The 19,802-nt window shown below is 41.7% G+C and overlaps 1 protein-coding gene across 3 annotated transcripts in view; it reads left to right on the forward strand.

Annotated features, from left to right (window-relative positions):
* Window positions 1-19,802, forward strand: part of PSD (pleckstrin and Sec7 domain containing) — a 228,879-nt gene that overhangs the window by 132,472 nt on the left and 76,605 nt on the right. For all 3 annotated transcript variants that reach the window (XM_075216624.1, XM_075216623.1, XM_075216625.1), the window contains one exon: window positions 12,903-12,992. In XM_075216624.1, the coding sequence (XP_075072725.1) occupies window positions 12,903-12,992 (90 nt within the window). The remainder of the gene's footprint in view (window positions 1-12,902; window positions 12,993-19,802) is intronic.

Raw genomic sequence — 19,802 nt, forward strand, 5'->3', positions numbered from 1 at the left:
ATCATAGCCATGCCTTATGATCACACTGCGCCCTCCATGCTGCTTTTGCCCCCTTCACCTGGCTCCCCTTCATCACACTATACAATGCTGCTCCCCCCCCTTTTTCCATCCCACTGTGCCATGCCTCCCCCCCTTTTTAACCCCACTGTGCCATGCAGCCCACCATTTTTAACCCCTCTGTGCCATGCTGACCCCTGTTTTTTAACCCCACTGTGCCATGCTGCCCCGTTTTTTAACCCCTCTGTGCCCCCCTCATTTTTTAACCCCTCTGTCATGCTGCCTCCCCGTTTTTTAACCCCTCTGTGCCCCCCCCTCATTTTCCTTCCTTCACTCACCTTTTCTCCTCTCTGCTTTCTTGGTCTTCTCTGCTGCTCTGTGCTCCATTGCTCCAGACTGACTGAATGCTGGGCATGACATGATGACATCACACCCGGCATTCAGACAGTCTGAATGGAGCACAGAGCAGCAGAGAGGAGGGATGCCGGCTCCGCGATCACGTGAGAATGTTTTGGGTTGTTTTTTTTTAACTACCTTGCTCCCCCCACCAACGGCCGACCCCCCCCCCCCCCCCCCCCGCCGCAAAAAAAAAAAAAAAAGGAAGGAAAAAAAATCGTTTTAAAAAAGATATATATTTTTAAAAAAAATCGGCAGCGCAGGGGCCCGGGCCGGGCCCCCTGACATGCCCGGGTAATTAGTACCCGCTCCCCCCCCCTCACGGCGGCCCTGCCTGCAGCAGTGGCATATGAGATAATGAGTCTCTCCTCTTGAATCACTCTTTGGTCCAACAACATCTATTCTTTCTCCTTCTTTCCCTTCAGGTCGGTACTTGCAGTCTTCTTGCCACAGTGAGCAGAAAAAGAGCAGTTGCTTGTCGTTCTTCAACAGTATCCATATTAGTGTAAAAATAAATATTTTTTTTGTGGTTGAGAATGAACGTACAATGTACACGTGCTAGCGAATATATGAAGAAAACGTGTTGCCTTCGCTTTTTTTTTGAGGTTTGAGGTGGTTACTATTGAACATGCTCTGTACCTTATTTAAATTTCTTGGGGATATCGTTACATAGTCGTTTAAGTGTATACAAATTTCTAATCTTTGCTCACGACAATATGGCGATGAAAGTCGCTTCCCGGACGGTCGGCCTTTTGTTAATCGTCTAAAACGTGACTAGTGTGTACGCATTAATCGGCCGAGCAATCGGACCTTCGGTTTGAAGGGAAAGTGGTTGTAGACAACACGTTGGTCAGAACAAATTCTTCAGTGTGTACCTAGCTTTACCCAGTATTGTTTTATTACTGTTTGTTCCCAATTGTAAAGTGCTACGGAATCTGCTGGCGCTATATAAATAAATTGATGATGATGATGATGATATAGCGCTTTTTTAATATCAGAAGCCCATATGACAAAAATTACCTCTTAACGCAGCAATCCAACATAGAAGATTTTTTGATTTTTTTTTTTTAAACAATGAGTTAACTACCTTTTAATAATTTATCATTTTTATTAGCTATCCTTTCAGAAATCATTATCTTCATTTGAAAAGCCCTCTGTTTGGAAAACAAAAATGGCTGCAGATACAGACATGGTCAGTCTGCTAAACAAACACAGGTTCGCATCTCTCAGCCAGTGATGCGATGGCTGAGGGGTGAGAAACAGGATGTTAGAGTGCAAATAGAGTTCATAAGTGCGTTACAAAGCTCCCCTAACTACATCATATGCAATGTGACTGTGGCTGCCATGGTAATACAGAATTAAACATCATTTACCAGAAAAAAGGCAAGGGAAAATGGTAAACATTTTCTTTATAGCCTGCCACAGTGATTTATGTTAAAAAAAACAAAACAACTTAAAATAAATATTTTAATAGCGCAATTGTGTAGACATAGTAAAATAATTATGGTTCTAAAATGTAAGGTGATAATTTACCATCATAATCACATAAATCTAAATAAAAAAAGGAGGGTTATGTACTTCAAAATTAGGGTCAGGATAATGATATATCAAACAATGGTCAATATTACAATCAAAATGGCTGTATATCTGCACTTTAGTATGCTACTTAAAAGCTATAAAATCCCACAATAAGTTGGTTCCTCCAGTTTCAGTAATGTATATTTTTGAATTTTGATATCAATCCCCTTAATCAAATCTCACAGGAGGCTACTAAGGAACTGTAAGGTCCCACAAGTATTTTCTCTGGTATCAGATAACTGCAGATACTGCTGGCTGATGGGGTAGTTGTTTGATATATTATTATCCTGATACTGAGATATATAGGCCCAGTTTTTTGTACAGATCTATGAGATTATGATGGAGAATTATCTCTATTCATTTAAACTATCTAACCATACATTTTTACTATGTCTACGCAATTTGGCTATTAAAATGTGTTTTAAACCAATCTCTTTTCAAGAGGTATATTTCTGCTATATGAGATATTGATATTAATAACGCTATTCTGTGTGTGTGGATCTCCGAACAATATTCTTTAATCTCCACCAACATCGTCCTCATTATATCCATCCACAACATTAATTCACTTACCTTAGGGCTCTTCTCATGCGTCTCTTCATCTCCTGTACACCTCTCATCATCATTCTATATTTGTATGACGCCACAGATTCCGTAGTATAGAACAAAGAAAAAGAGTGTATAAAGGGGCACTCCGGGGTATGGAATGTTAAAATTACATATTTTATTAGTATTCATTAAAAGTTGAAGTATCTTGATACAACTAGCGAAATATTAAAATAAATGCGAAGTGAGGGAAGTGAAAATAAAATTGCAGTTACTACTGCAAATCGCTTGTAATCTCACTGATAGTATTGGAATGATAGATATAAATGTAAGAATATTAGCTGCTGTGATAATAAATTACTCGTACATCCTAGAGGTCATGGCAAAATAACCCTAATGATATTTAATATTTCGGATGGTAAGGAGTTTGGATACACCTAAGTAGTTATTAGACAATATCTCACAGATGTAAATTAGCTATAACAGATAACATGGGTTACAGATAATCGTACATGCCTGATTTTAATCTGTGATCCTATATACTCATAAGATCGTACATAATCTAGTACTCCTATGTTGGCAATATAATGATCTATGGTGAGATCCAGATGATACTAGCACCGCTCAACTAACCAGTCTCTGTAGCCACAGAGAGGTGTATAATAACGTGCAATGTATCTATTAGACCGTATATAATAGAATGTGATGGTGTATATGGTTGTCACAGCACTCTACATAACGGTCGTATATTAACCAGGTGCTATCTGATTAGAAAGGGAGAGCGCGATAGGCTAGCTATTGATTATACTGCCTGAGGATTAACAAGTATTTTCTCAGCCCTTCGAATGCTTGAAAAAGCATACAAGTGAAACGCGCGTCGGCGTTCGCTTTGCATCTCACACGCTGCTGTTAAATAATACCTAGTATACCTAGCTTACTACAAGAAATCAATATTATATTCGCTTAATCTATATAACTATGGGGCAATAAGACCGCTATACTAAGGGCTGAGAAAATACTTGTTAATCCTTGAAGGGGTACCCAGGATGTTGCGTGTTCTGCTGCTCTGTAGCTGCTGAGAAGGCAAAGAAGGGTGTGCTGTCACATGGAGGGCTGGCAGAGTAAGCTGTTAACCACGTAGTACCTGGAACAAGGCAGAACTCAATCACTGCATGCCTTAAAAGCAGAGGTATGGGAGGTGAGCTTCAGATGGAAGGTATAGAGCAGCATCTTTAGTTGACATCCATGGTGCTTAAGGGTGCAGGGAGCCGGGCACCTCTGTTTCTTCAGTGCATGGTCTAGGCCAAAGGTGCCCAAGCTCAGTCCTCAAGAGCTACAAACAGTTTATGTTTTCAGGATTTCCTCAATCATGCACAAATGAGTTAATCTATTTAGCTGGGTCAGAAATTATCTCACCTGTTTCTACATACAGAAATATTGAAAACATCAGTTTTTGGTAACATGACCTTTTGGTAGCCCTTGAGGACTAGGTTTGAGCACCTCTGTTCTAGGTAGTGGGGCTCACCGGGAAATTCCCTGGTATCCTGATGGAGCCAGTCCAATCCCATCTACATGCATGTGTATGTATCTTATACACTATTACTGGGATAGGTAGGGGGTATTGACCCAGGTGATCTATTGAACCGATCTCAAATATTCCAGTTGTAATTCTTTATATGATATTATCATTATCCAGCAAGCTTCATGCATTATGCAGTGTTTATAAAGCTCAGCCCTGCTTTCTGTATTTTGTGGGCAGCATGGTGGCAAAGTGGTTAGCACTTCTGCTTCACAGCGCTGGGGTCATGAGTTCAATTCCCGACCATGGCCTTATCTGTGTGGAGTTTGTATGTTCTTCCTGTGTTTGCGTGTTTCCTCTCTCTCGCTCCAAAATACCTCACAAATCACTCACATTATTAATTTAGAACATAAATAAGACTAAACCAAGCAGTATATTAGGAGAAAAGCAAAAATGTGTATATTAAAGGGATGCTGTTAAAGTTGTCATTGTTGTGAAGCTACGTGTTACTGATTCCATCATGTTTATTTTTTGGTGGATCCACAAAGCCAATTGTAGATTGATTTTCTGTAGGCAATTTCAAGGGCCAGGAAGTGGGTGTATACAAGGATCACGAAAACACAATTGTACAAATAAAGAAACAGTAGGATCATATTTTTTTGTGCTTTTAAATGACCCTTATTGTAAGTAAACAGTCCCTAACATATTAAATAAAACATAAACTTTCAGAGCTTACATTTCACAATTCACAACTGTTGACTAGAATCATCAGGCTATAAAGGGATACAAAACCATAGCTAAAGGCTTTTACCACCATCAGGTGTTAATATGGAGCGCTAAGCTCCATCCCCCATTTTTGTAGTGGTGTCCCCTGCAGGGCTGCCAAGAGTGATTCATGGCCCCGATGCAGCAACTTCATGCCCCCCCAATGTAGTGGAGAAGAGAGAAAAAAAATTCACTGCCGCGCAGCAGGGAGTGGCCATACAGTTGTGGGCAAGGCTATGCATCATTGGGTTGTGGCTACCAGGTTAACAGTGGTACCCCACCCGCCTACCTAAAAAAACCTGCATTGCTGCATACAATAATATATAATATAATATATATATATATATATATATATATATATATATATATATATATATATATATATATATAAATTTTAGTTTTTTAATTTATGAGAAAAAATAACAATGTATAAAATGTAAGATAAATAAAAATAAAAAAATCTAAACAACAAACAATCTGAATGGATTTTTTTCAACTTCTGCAGTGACTTCACTTATATCTTTCCCCAGGCCTTCAAGGATGCAAGTAAAGAACAGTTGACATACCTCTACCCAGAATTCCAAGGGTGTAGCTTAACCTTACACTTTGGTTCTGTCTGACAATGAAGGTTTTTATATGCTATCTAGGAGAATGTGAATGCCTTCTCTTATGATAAAGTAATTGCCAAACTTATTTATGAGCCTCAGAAGGACAAGAAAATAATTCCACATTCTTCTATCATGGTGTTTGCAAAATATTTTACAAAGCTGATTCTCATATCCCGTGTTATTGTGAACGTGCATTACACCTGCAGTAGTGTATTTACAGTAAGTGCAAAAATGACAAAGTCTCCATTTTCTAAGTAACCACAGATTTTCTCCCTGAAATTGTGCAAACTGCCTAGTGCTTAGCAACAGAGCCAAGGTGTGGCTGCAAAGATGTAATATAAGGAATTTTTCGTGTTTACTGTTGACTCTGTTCATGTCCTCCAGTCTGGCTATAAATTATAGTCATACTGGAGAACATTTTGCCTGTCTCCAGTCTGGCCATAACCATTTTATTTATACTCTACACTAACCTGGATTTAGCCTTTAGCAGGCAAAATGTGGATGCCCTATCTAGTACAGACTCCCACTGCAGCCTGCACCGAAGCCAGCCACGCGGCCACAGGCTGCAATAAGAAAGCAGGACCACAAAGTCACGTGAGAGCACAACAAGGCACTCTCGCGTGACGTCACAGCAAGAAGGACCGGGCACCGTGGCTGGCACAAAAGCATCCCCCCCCCCCCCCGGCAGTGCAGCCCCTGGCACAAAAGCACACCCGGGCCCGGGCAGTCTCCGGGTGTCTGTATCAGTCTACTGAGCATGCACAGACAGGAAGTTCAGCTGTCAGCAGGTGAACTGTAAAGACTTGATAACTGAAGTTGCATCCACATACTTCTAAATAGATATATAAAGTGACCAGAGTCACAAAAATATATATGAGCAACCTGTTCTCTGACATTGCCCATAATATAAGCTTACTACCATCTGCATATATGGATGTACTATAATAGAGTACATTAACTGTATAAGCTTGTCAAACTGCCTGTCTGTTGTAGTCAGTATCAACTGTGTGTGTGTGTGTGTGTGTATGTGTGTGTATATATATATATATATATATATATATATCTATCATCTGTTACAAGTTGTGAAATAAATCCAACAAATTGGTTAAGTCTAAAAGCTTCTTGTGCTTTAACATCTACCACCAATGCCGTTGACAGCTACTACATATAACAGCACAAGTGCCCTGATAATAGGTTTCTGCCAATATCAGGCAAGTGTACAAATGGTAAAAATTTAAAACCATTTTTGTTCTTACTCGACCATTAGCAGTAAGGTACAATGGTGCTAGAGCCCTTTAGAATTTTTATCATTTCTCTATAAATCTGAACTGTAATATGTTCAGATCTTCATCTCAGTCATAAAAATAGATAAAGCGAACCCAATAAGTCCAAAAACACACACAATGATATACCTTTTCATTCATTTATCAATCAAAATCATCTAGCATATTTCTTTGTTGGAAAAAGTATGTGAGCCTCTAGGATAGTCAGTTTAGTTGAGGGGATAATTAGATTAAGTAATTAATTAGATAATTAGAGTCAATTAACGGGATGACAATCAGGTGTCAGTGACCCTGCCCTATATAAAATTGTCCAGTCCAGGGTCGTGGCTTGGACGGCATCCTAGCTGGCTGCAACACACGAGAGCTCCCTGCACCAAGCCAACTTTTTTGTGGTCTTTTGGGGATTTACATCCCCTTTTCTCGCTAGAAGCCTACCTTTTCACATCACAGAAGGCTGTGGTCACTCGACAAGCCCCAAAGGGACCCCTGCTCAAACATTTGCCATGTGTGGGACGTTGTGGCCTACCCGGCGCAGCTAAACTCTCACATCCCTGCCAGGACCTTCCTCCACAAACCTGCCGCTGGATCACTCTTGCCAGTCAGACCATCTGTTTTGGTGTGTCCACCTCCCGCTCCTGACTTCTGCTGACTCCCGGCCCGATCCCCGGTCCTGCCACGGGTGGTGGCCTACTTCCGGCTCTGGAGCCCCAGAGTCCAGACGATCCCACAGGCACCGTCTCATGGCACTGATCCTGCTGCACGCCGCCAGTGATCTGATGCTTTATCGGATCCTGGGACACCACCGCGGCCCATGCTCCAGACCCCGGCAGGGTAAGCACATCCACCTCAGGCTCCAACAGCTTACCATCTTGCTGGCCCCATCTCATCCAGTACAGCTGCGGCTCTGGCCACCACCCTGGTGATATCTACCCTAAGGGTGCCTCTGTCCCCCGCTTTGCACTAAGTGCCCTACCAACAACATCACCGCAGAGGTCCCCCTCTGGACCTAGTCGCAAAAGCCTTATCTGACAAACGGGCACTTACCTTCGGAGTACACTTAGCAATGGCAACATCAGTTCCTGCTGTATTGAAGCTACAGCTCTCTCCTCCCACCTGGTGGCCAAATTGGAGTACTGCATTACTTCCAACTTGGAGCTTACTTTACAGCTCCTTTTACTTGTCTGGCATCTACGCGACTAACGTTAAGACACCACCAGACCTGGGCCTCGATTCCTGTGGTTGAGAACTTGCATCTCTCTTCGTCACTCCCACTCCTCACAGGCTGAGAATGACCTGAGATGGACTGTGCCCATTCACCTCTCCTAGCGCTGAGATCTACACAGCAGAGCAGCCGACTTATACCTCCAACACTATCCTTTCTTTCCGTTACTCCCTCTTTCTCCCACGATGCCCAAAGGGGGAAAAAAAGCTTTTTCCTTACCTCACTAGAAACAAAACGCCTGCCAAACGCAGCAACGACAGACCTGAGTTGTCTAATGAACATTCAGATTCAGACCTCAAGGGCGACGATCACTCGTTGGGATTTCCTATTCCTCCTCAAAGAGGTAAAAGCTGTCAAAGCCTCTGTACAGGCTCTCAACTCCCTGAAAGCTGACATTGCAGATATCGGGGATAGAACAAATCATCTAGAACATCGAGTGGAAGAGGAGGTGGCTTGCCAACAGTCATATGATACTGATCTCCATCAAATGCGCCAAGACATCACTCAGCTACAAGATAGCCAGGAAGATCAAGACAACCGTGCACGACACAACAACCTAAGAATCCGGGGGATTTCGGAGCAGGTTGTACCCACCCACCTGGAGCTCAACCTTAAGAAACTGTTTATCCAGCTCCCCCCTTCGACTCCTGAAGACCACCTTCTTCTTGATCTAGCTCATCGGGTGCTGAGTCCTAGTACATATTCAACCCAGAGATGTCACCCTCAGAATGCATTACTTCACAGCGAAAGAAGCCATCATGAAAGAGGTCCGCCAGCTTCAGACGATCGCCTTTGACAACTCCAACCTACAAATTTTTCAGGATCTGTCCCTTTTCTCCCTGGCCAAGTAGAGAGAGTTCAAACCCTTCACCACACTTCTCCGGCAACATCAAATATCACTGGGGTTTTGTTTTCCGCATTCTGATTTGGCATCAGGGGTCAATGCTTATGGCCAGATCTCTTCCCAAAGCTCAGGTGCTACTCCACAAACTCGGCATCACAAGTGACAACACTGGCCCTCCAGGGGAATCTCCTAACCCCCAGAGAACACCAAGATCTCATGCGCAACAAGCCTCTCGTTCGAAATGGACCACTGTTTCGGGACCTTCAACATTGCCTACTGGATCCTCAGGAACTCGATGTATCAGATGGACTCGATGTGTCAGGTTTTTTCTTTTTGTCTTCCTCTCCCTTTCATTCCCTTTCTCAGTTGGTCGGTTTCAGGAGTGTTCACAGAAGAGAGGAAGACTACATGCCACTTGGGAACCCACGCCTACTATGGGATCCCACTCGTGCTCATAGCCCTATTTTAACAATCTTGTAATTGGAGACCTTCTATTTATCAGTCTGGTTTTACTTACTGTAGATTTGCCTCTTTTTTTTATGTTCTTATTGTGTTATGTTGCTTTTGAATGATCCTATCTGTTGGATCCCACTATAGGTTACCTGTTCCCACATACTGAGGGCCCATTTCCCAGGCTACATACCACTTGGGGACTCTCGCCTTCTGTGGGACCCCATCCTTCCTTTAGGCTTACAACCCTACTCTGTCAATCTTGACACTGAGAGCCCTTTATTTATCTGTTCGGTTTAATTCACTGTTGATATGCCTGACTTATATGTTCTCACTATGCTATGATGTTGTTGTTGTTTGATGCTATCTGTTGGGCCTTAGATTCTGTTTGAAGTTCCCCCTTTATCGATGGCTTGTCCCCTACACTCATAGCACCCAACAATTCCTATTTATTTCTATGCCTCTGCTGGCGCTCTCTCCTCATTCCTCCCTACCAGTTTTGCCGTTCGGACCACCACCGTGTTGCCCCACTGGTCAAATGGCATCTTTCCTCTTTTTTTTTTTTTTTTTTACAGATGCCCTCTGGGATGTGTTACACGAGAGCGTCATGTGATGTGATGTTCACTACGGGTTGATGTAATATCAGTTTATTCTGTATAGTTCAAACAACAAGTTGTATCATACATTTGTATCCGATATTTCCCTGCTCTCCACCACCTCTCTCCCTTCTATCTCCCATTACTCCTACCCTATACTACCCCTCCTACTCTAAGCCCCCCTCCCATGTCCCTTCTACATATTACCCGGCTGCTCCACCCATCACTTCACAATTCTCCCACCTCCAGCTTCCCCTCTCAGAAGTCCTAGGAGGGTGCGCACTCTGCCCCTAACCCTGCCGGTAGCTGTCCCCGCTTCCTTCCTCGCCAACATCCAGAAGGCCCTTACCCGCTTTATCTATCTAGAATCATAGACCTCCAAGAATTTCAGCCAATATCCTAAAATGATTAATCCCTGGAGGCGGCAGAGGCCACCCCGATCTCAAATTATACTATCTGGCTTCCCATCTCTCTCAAATTGTGGCCTCATACGCCCCCTCAGGCTCCATCTTATGGATCGACATAGAATCGGCCTACCTTATCCTGCCTGATCTCACCTCTCTTTGGGGCCTATCACCTATTCGCCGCCCCCCCCCCCCCCCTGCCGCTAAACTGCCCCCCTCCATCAAATTTGATGATACGCTTTGGGATTCCCACTCTACCAAACTAAAACTCTCAACTGCGATATCCCCTTTAACCCCCGTTTGGCACAACCCGGTGTTCCCTCCTGGATCTACCACTACGACACACCGTAACTGGACTTGCGCAGGTTTTAAATTTCCAGTGGATTTCTCCAAACAGGACTGCTGGCTTCCAGTAGCGGATCTCCAACTCCAGTCCCCATCCCAAATCCTCAGTCCCTTTGAATTTTTCCAAATTAACCATTTCTAGCGATCCCTACCGCCAACCTATGTTCTTAGGGACCCCGCGCCCTTTGAATCTCTCTGTAGACTACACCCCTTGGACAAGGGCATGATTTCCCAAATATATAGTATTCTCACTTCTGCCCTTCCCTCTCCAATCCCTCATGAGGACGAATGGGAAAGGACCTTGGTCCTCCCCTGGAGGAGGAGGCTTGGGAGGACATGAGACTGGGGATAGCTAAATGCTCTATATCAACTAAACTCAAGGAAACCTCCTACAAAATTTATTACCATTGCTATTACACCCCCACAAGACTCCATAGAATGTTTCCCTCTTCCTCGCCCTACTGTTGGCGGGGCTGTGGCCATAGGGGTATTATGCTTCATATTTGGGCTCTTGCCCGACAATCTCCTCCTTCTGGGACTATAGTCCATAGTTTCTTAAACATCCTATTTAAAGCCCCTACCCCGAAAGATCCCTGGGTATTCCTTTTGTGTTACCCTCCCCAAGACTTGGACAAATTCTCCAAAAAAACTAAATGCCAACATCCTGATAGCAGCCAAATCATTCATAGCCTTTAATTGGAATAATATCTCGCCCCGATCCCTTTCGGCCCTCAAAAAGCAGATTTGTCACATGGCCGCCATGGAGGAAATTACATACTACCTCCATGCTAGAGGCCATGTCATCAATCAAGTATGGGCTCCATGGATAAGCGCGGAACACACCTTTTCCCCCTCAACTACCGCTTCCTCCGACCTGACCCATGTGTGATGACCATAGCCCCTCCTGACATGCACCCCTCCCTCTGCTCTTGGCTCTTTACACCCTAATTACCCTCTGAATACCCACATTTGTGGTCCCCTCCCCCCCCCCCACAATCCCTTTTGTTCCTACACCCTAATTTTAATATTGTTCTCTAAGCTGTAAAAACTGGTAATTTTTTTTTCTTTTTTTTTTCTTTAATGTTTCCCTCGTTTTCGATATGTCACAATAGCTGTTTTGGTTTCACTATATCTGTTATACAGTATTATCGCTTTTCCTTTTGTTTTTACTTGAATGAGCATTGAAAATAAAAATAAATAAATATTTTTTTAAAGAGAAATATGTCAAGGTACCTCCTAGCCGATGTTTAGGACTAATTATCTGGTGCAAGAAATGTTTGGTTGAAGTGATTCCTGCTAAAGTAGTTGCCACCAGTTACTATGGCCCATATTCCCCATCATATGACAATATCAAAGATTTCTATTGCTGTTTATCGCAGAGATAGAAAATCTTACACCGCAATTTACTATTAAAATTTAGAACGTAGCAACTGAGTGATACTCGGCTCCACGGCGATACTGTCTGGTAACAGTAATGCTGAACTTACCGCTTTGCCAGCCCAGGTTGGAGTCATAGGTGCATGTGTAAACTCGATTGCTGGTTCACACATGTGCTGTGGAATTTTAACTCGAACCTGGGCTCCCAGTTTCACTTTCAAGTAAAAACAAATATAGGAGAAAAAAGTATAGAAAAAAATTTTGTATGTACAGTATTTGAATTTGGAAAGAATGCTTTATTTAAATAATAAAGCATTTTTCTGGTACTGAGCTGCAGCCAGTGCATCCGGATATGGCGATCGTGATAGGAACACATTGGCGGTACTTGTAACGCCACTGTCATTGTTACATAGGCTTCCCCGTGCATGAGGAAGTCTTTGCCAGAGAGACCCGGTGATGACTGTCCTGGTCTGGGGACTTTAATAGATAGAGCTTTTCTCTCTATAATAATTAGACCCCTTAATCGGGATGTTTGAATTATTGGATCGGTGTGTTGAAAAAAAGTTTAAAATATACATTTCAATGTCATTTGTTTAATTGTTCTTTTTTTCTCTGCTATTAGGACTTGGATGAAGATCAGGGGGTAAATGTATTAAGCTCCGGGTTCTTCAACACCCGCGATTTCGGCATTTCGGAGTTTAAATTTACAGCGGAGCTGGTTTGTAAAGGGAAACTTCCCTTTACAAGGCAGCGCCGCTTTAAATTTAAACGCCGAAGACGCCGAAATCGCGGGTGTTGAAGAACCCGGAGCTTAATACATTTACCCCCAGATCACATTTTGCATCAAATTATTGCAGGAACACTCACACACACAACTCTAAATAGTTCATAAACATTGTCTTATCACTGAATTTGAGAGTAAGCCGATATCAGTTTTGTTTTCTCACAAACCTGTGCACTCCTCCCTTTCAGAACATTGGTAAACGGATGTCTTGCTCGGAATTCATTGGAAACCTGGAAGGACTAAATGGAGGAAAGGACTTTCCGAGAGAGCTTCTCAAGGTAAAAGCCTAGCATAGCTGTATTTAGTTTAAATATCTGTGTGTATTCATTTGCTACTATCCATGCAAAGGAAGACTTTTTGGAATGTTTTGTCCTGTCATAGCTAGCAGAGCATTTGATTGACTTGTCTTCAGGTTTCCTCTACACTGGTACTGAATAATATTTGTTGTATTTTGGACACAATCGCAGGGTGCTAACTCTTCTAGTAGTAGAATAAAACTTACCAGATAAACTTTTCAAGGATCCATATATGTTTGAAAAAAGTGTTGTTACTGATTAAATATGTTCCTGTGATTAAAAAAGAATATATGAATGATGCACTGATGCTGAACTCAAGGATTATTATTTTTCATTTAAAAGCAATAGTCCTTGGGAAAGTGAAAAACATTGATCAGACTCTTTTTGCGTTGGAGTGCCCAGCTGCTGGATCAGTGACTCATTATACCATTCTCACCAAATTCCAACTCTGTATTTTGTATATAATTGGCTCTGTTTTATTCTTACATTATAACTTCTATATCTGATAAGGTCACTCTTCATTGTTTGGCTGTAGTGACAGATTTTGGTGTTTAATGTAGATTTTAGAGAAGTCAATATATTTATGATTTAAAGAAAGGTCTGTGCATAGTTAGTCACAAATAAAGGAATATGCTAAACACAAGTAACTCCCTTTACTGTCTAAATAAACCTAAAAATAGATGGTTGTTTTATTGTAGTTAGGGGTTGAATCATTTATTATGCTGCCATATTCTTGAAACAATCATTCCCATATCCAAAGTATCTCACTTGGATTTAGTAAGCTAACTGACCTTTTTTTACCTTTTTAAAAAAAATAACACATTATTTCCATTAACATGGAATTGTGTTTGGTCTCTGTATGTACAATAGAATAGTGTCATAGTTGCTTACTGCCTGCTGTCGTATTTCTGTGAATGTCTGACCCGACCCACAGTAGCATGCATTGGCAAATGCTGTGTTTGTACAACTAACATAAATCAGTATGCATTACCTACTTATCATTTTTACATGTATGAACAAGTGTTTGTTTCATGGGCCCATGGGGGTGTTAAATTGTAAAATTGCTGATTTTATAGTAAAATTTCCTAAACAGCAATAGTTCACGCTACTGCTCAATGATGTGTGTGGTCTTCGTGCGGTCTGTACGTAGCGCTATTGATAACATCAGTGAAAGTCACCAGCTCTATGCACAGAGTTCCTTGCCTCATGGAGCAGCAGCGGTTGGTGCTGTTGTGTTGAAAACCACAGCAAGTTAGAACTTGTGGGGTGAAGGGTGTCAGGGTGGTAGGTTTGGGGTATACGTAACAAGGGAAGAAGGGTTATTGAGCATGTGTAACAAGGGGAGAGTGATGAGGACACTTGTCACACATGCCCGTATCAAAAATGGGAAAAAGTGCATTGACTATACAGAGAAACATTAACTTTGTACAGTTGCAGTACTGAAAAATAGGGACATTTCCTTGGCATATCTTGAACATCAAGGGCTATCCATGGAAATTAGGAAAAGATGGCAGCCATACTAGACTACTGAGAACCATTGTGCCTTATAAATCGTGCACCTTCTCACTTCCTTTATTCTTTTTCACTGGCACAAAGTGATCACATGAGATCACTAATTCAACTGGTGTATTGCGAGGGCTTTGTCTGACGAACAGTCCAGCACCTTCTAACCTCTGGCTAAGGGCCAAGCAGCAGATGATGTATAACAATGATTTAAGCTGCTGCTACAAGTGCCAAGGTTTGCTCACCATAATATATGGTACTGATTATATGGACTGATATAGAGACTTTTAATTCAGTGACAAATCTTGGGACCATTAAAGCGCCCAAGCACTTAATCATTTGCGTTTTTACACCATTATATCACATCATTGCAGAAATGAAATGCCCATGTGACGTGTGTTGATAAAATGCTTGTGTGTCTTTATGAGGTTAGGTTATGGGCTTACCAGTTGAAATTGTCAGTAAATGTGCCCATGCAGTAGCATACCAAATATTTTATTCATTGGCCAGTTGGTGTATAGATTACTTGCAATTAATTGTTATTAATATGTTTGACTTGATATAGTGGGAAAACAAATTTACCAGCTTCTCATAAGTGATAAATGTCATTCACTGTTGTTTTTTTTACAATACACTTTCCATGGGGTTTAAGTAAGGACGCTGTCTTCCGTATTTGAAGTGCTTTGTGGCCTAGGGACCGCTGCTCTTGTTCCTTTACATTATAACTTGCTTGAACATCCCATATGCTTTTTAATATTAGTAATAAATAAAAGCTTAGTGGGAATCTGCGCTTCCCTATATTAAATGTCTATCAGTGTGCTGCCAATGGGAATGCAGTGGAGAGCAGGGCCATCTTTTCCATTGGGCACGATGGGCAGCTGCCCGGGGGCCCTATGGGCAAGGGGGCCCCATAGGCATGGCTCTTAATGAGAATAAATAATCCTGCAAAAGAAAAAACATGCAAAAAAAACCTACAAGGGTCACTGAGCAAGTACATCTATCTCGATCTCTATATATCTATATCTATATCTGTATGTGTATTCATCTATATATCTATATCTAGGGGCCCCGGTGCACTGCTTTGCCCGGGGGCCCATAATGTTTGTTAAGATGGCCCTGGTGGAGAGGTAGTGGTCCCAATACTCAAATATTGAATACAAATAGACAAAAGTTCCCAGGCGCAATAGGGAATTGTGCTTAGTGAGTAAATAGATGGTACCTTGTATTAATGGGTGTAAGAAATATCAAGGCAAAATGACTATTGCAAATGGTCAAAATCAATGTATTAAAAGCAATTGAACAGTAAACAGATATCTCAGTGCACTGAAACCCACACATATCAAAATTCAACAGTGAAAATCAGTCCAATTTGCTGGGCTTGATGAGCACCAGTATGTCACAATGGTAAAATTCAATCCAGAATGTACCTCTTGAAACAAATGCGTTGTTGTCCTAATGGTAAATAATGTAGAAGGCACAGATAATGTTCATACGAGAATTTTACTCCCCATGCGGATAAGAGCAGTGGCGGCTGGTGGATTTCAGGACAGGGGAAATCGTGGTGACTTACCCTCGTAGCTGTATATTTGCCCGGGGACCCGGTCCATATGTGTTGTACTTCCTCTGTTCAACCGCCACTGGATTCTGCACAGATGTGTGTATGCAGGTTGTGCACCTGTATTCTCTGCCCGATTCTTCGCACATGCGCAGAAGAGCTCTAGTACTTCGTCTCAGTGCAGTGTAAGTTGAGCAGTTGATGTTCAAGCTCATATACTTTATATTGGATAGTTGATATAGGCCCTACACGTTTCGCCTTTACGAACTTCATCAGGGAATGTTACACCAATTCCTATGCTGCTGATCCAATAAAAACAACGACTGTCCACCATGGCTCCGCTGAGTGCCAATTTTTTGATAGAACCAATCACGTATACCAATTAAGATTCCTTAAATAATGGAAGGAATGTAACCCACGTTCAATGCACATCAAACATTCCCTGATGAAGCCCCTAAGGGTGAAACGCGTAGGGTCTATATATCATCTATCCAATATTAAGCTCATGAGCTTGAACACCAACTGCTCAATTTACACTGCACCAAGACAGAGTACTAGACCGCTCCTGCGCATGCGCAAAGAATCGTGCAGAGAATACAGGCGCACATATTGCCTTTTGTCTATTTGTATTTATTAGTAATAAATGCCTCATGAGGTTCTACATGCACCAAAACTGTCCTTTTTGTGCCAAAGTGCCTGACAGTTCCAGGCCAGACACATGTATCTGCAAGAGAGAGATAAAACCGGTCTATAAATAATAATATTTTGCACCCAAGTACATTTTGTTGCTTTGTACAGCAGACCTCTATTTAATAGCAATAACAATTTTAAGGGTTGGGAGTATCACAAGTGTCTAGGGTCAAGGGAGGGATGGCAAATTTTAGCCCGGAGGGCAAGACTCGACTCAGCAGCCTATTAAGAACATTTTAAAAGAAAAAAAAACACAGGTGACCCAGTGCAAGGTAACCCCAATGCCCCCCTGGCCCCCAGCCCAGCCTGACCCCTGCTAAGGTCCACCCTGGTAGAAGTACCACTTGTTTAAAACTAGCTACCAAAGTAGTATCAGTAACTGCTTCTACTCCTCTAGCATTTCTGGCCAGCGAGAGGCAAAACTCCCCATCTCTGCATTGTAGTTTGTAGGCTCTTCTCCAACAGGTTTTATTTTAAATGGGCCTCATTTACAGACTGGAAATAATGCATTGTCGTAGTGCATTTCATTTACCTAAATTATGCGTATTTGTCTTCCTTGTACATTAACAAGTTTACAGTCCAGGGTATAGAAGCCCCATGGAAAAGCACATTGCACCGCCATCCTGGAAATGCTCATAGTGGAAAGAGTATAAGCCCTGCTTCAACTACTGTCACTTTGCAACCCCAAAAGGCCTTGCAAACCCCTGCAATCTTGGGAAAGCACCGTAAATGTTCCCTCCCCACCCCTTCAACTTTATTGATATATCCCCCAAATGTCCCCAAAACAAAATCTAATTTTTGCATGTGGGTGCAATGCCAGGCTCACAAGTGCACTGGCCAACATTCAGCAAAGAACACACCAATCCTCTACTACCTCCCATCAGAAAATACCAGATGGTTCACCCCCAATTGCTGCTATTTTTGCACTGCATATTTATGCCATCCTATAGAAATAGGCTTACTGAAGCAAAAATAGGCATATGACATCATAAATGGTCATTGGTTCTGCGGACCCACTCATAAATTACTTTTTATTTGTGTGTTTAGCATGTATATGATTGTTTGCATCAACGTTCTGCATTCGTTTCCTACAAGATCAGTATAGTGTTTTCATTGAAAAAAAATTAAATTTACAGTTAAAAACGGCATATAAACCTACAGATACATTTATTACATTTTCAACCTTTCTGAAATGTATATCCTTCCATTTTTGTGTAAGTATGAGGATTATCTTCTTTTGGCTCAGTTATTAAACAAACATGTTATGAGTGTTTCACTGTTTTGAGCCACAATCATAAAGCTTTGCAAGGCCAGGATAGGGAATAGCTTCTATTAACAGACTGAGTAATACCAAATAATGGCAGGTTGCCCAAAACGTAAAACTGCTCTTTTCTGCTGCCTGTTCTGTATGACTGTGTACAAGAGCCCAGTTTTAAGTAACAGTCCTATTTCTGAGCCTGTTTCTTTATTATCAAAGGGAACGTGTCATGGATTATTTTTAACTCTTCAATACTTAGATTTTGTCACTTCAAAGGGCAGATATTTTGTTTTGTAAATCACTGGATACACGTACCCTTATTTCAGTACAAATGCAGCTTTTATTTTGTCATGGCATATTAAATATTTTTTCATTTAAGAAGCCTTTTCTATTTTCTGTGCACTTGCTTTTTTGTTTTTACTTCTGTGTGTGTGCCTTTCTCCCTCAGCATTACTACAGGTACAGTGTTTGTATTATTGTTTTTATATAAATGTCCCTGATCATTGTTTGTCATGCTCTTGCAGTTTCTCCTCCTGTGTGCATACATAGGTGATTAGCTGCATGTATTATACACACTTCACTGTGCTAACACACTGACAGAGGGGCTATGAATGTTACTCATTAACATAAGACTGATAAAAGGGCTTTAGGGTGGGATCATGGGACAAAGTCTATAATACTGACTATACTATTTATTATTATACACATTAGAAAAATATTTACATAACATATTTAAAATCGTAGCAACCAAAGTATATCATATAACACGTAAGCTGCTAAATTGGGCGAGATCTGGTCCTTTGGACTGAGGGACTGGACCAGTTCTGGCATGGCACAGGCTGCTGGTGCTGATCTGCGGTTATCTTCCAATATGCCCAGTTATAATCCAATCAATTTTGATTGGACTAGCTGGCATCCTGGGGATTTTATGGCCCCACATATTGTGATATAGGGCCCATTGCAGTGGGTGTTGCCAACATTAAAACAAAGACAAATACAAATGGATAAATAAATAAATTTGTAATTTTATACCCACCATTCTGCCTTTTGGAGTAAGTTAAAAAAAAAAACCCAAAAAAAAACCATAGGGTAGAGCAAATGTTAAGCAGGGAAATTTTATTCTTTGAGAGGTCAATGTATATTCAATAATGTTTATATATGTGTGTTTTATATGAGTTTATTAGGCTGTTTGGTAAATTCACTGAAATAGTAATTCAATCACAATATCAGCTCAGGACTGACTCAGTAGGACTAACATTGTAATTATCTGGAGAAAATAGTTGAATTTTCCATGACTCATCTTCACCCTGATGGCATAAGATGTGATTGAATGATCAGTTAGTTTTACATATTATTACACTTCTTGTAAATAATAATTGTTACACATATCTCCTTTCTGTAATTCTTGTTGCATAAATTGATTTCTGCCGCTTCCAGCTCCGCAACATCGCTCGCATCCGGCCCTTCCTCTCCCAAGATGCCACCAAATGCCTTATCCACTCTCTGATCATCTCCCACCTGGACTACTGCAACCTCCTCCTCACTGGCCTCCCCCACTTTCATCTCGATCCCCTTCGATCCGTCCTTAACGCTGCAGCTAGGCTTATTTTCCTCTCTCGCCGCTCCTCTTTTGTCTCCCCCCTCTACCTAGCCCTTCACTGGCTCCCATTCCCCTTCAGAATCCTCTTTAAGCTCCTCACACTCACCTACAAGGCCCTCGCCAACTCCACTGCGCCCTACATCTCCACCCTCCTCTCTATTCATGCTCCATCCCGCCCTCTCCGTT

This window comes from Mixophyes fleayi, chromosome 6 (genome assembly GCF_038048845.1).
Source record: "Mixophyes fleayi isolate aMixFle1 chromosome 6, aMixFle1.hap1, whole genome shotgun sequence".
In the NCBI taxonomy this organism is placed as follows: domain Eukaryota; kingdom Metazoa; phylum Chordata; class Amphibia; order Anura; family Limnodynastidae; genus Mixophyes; species Mixophyes fleayi.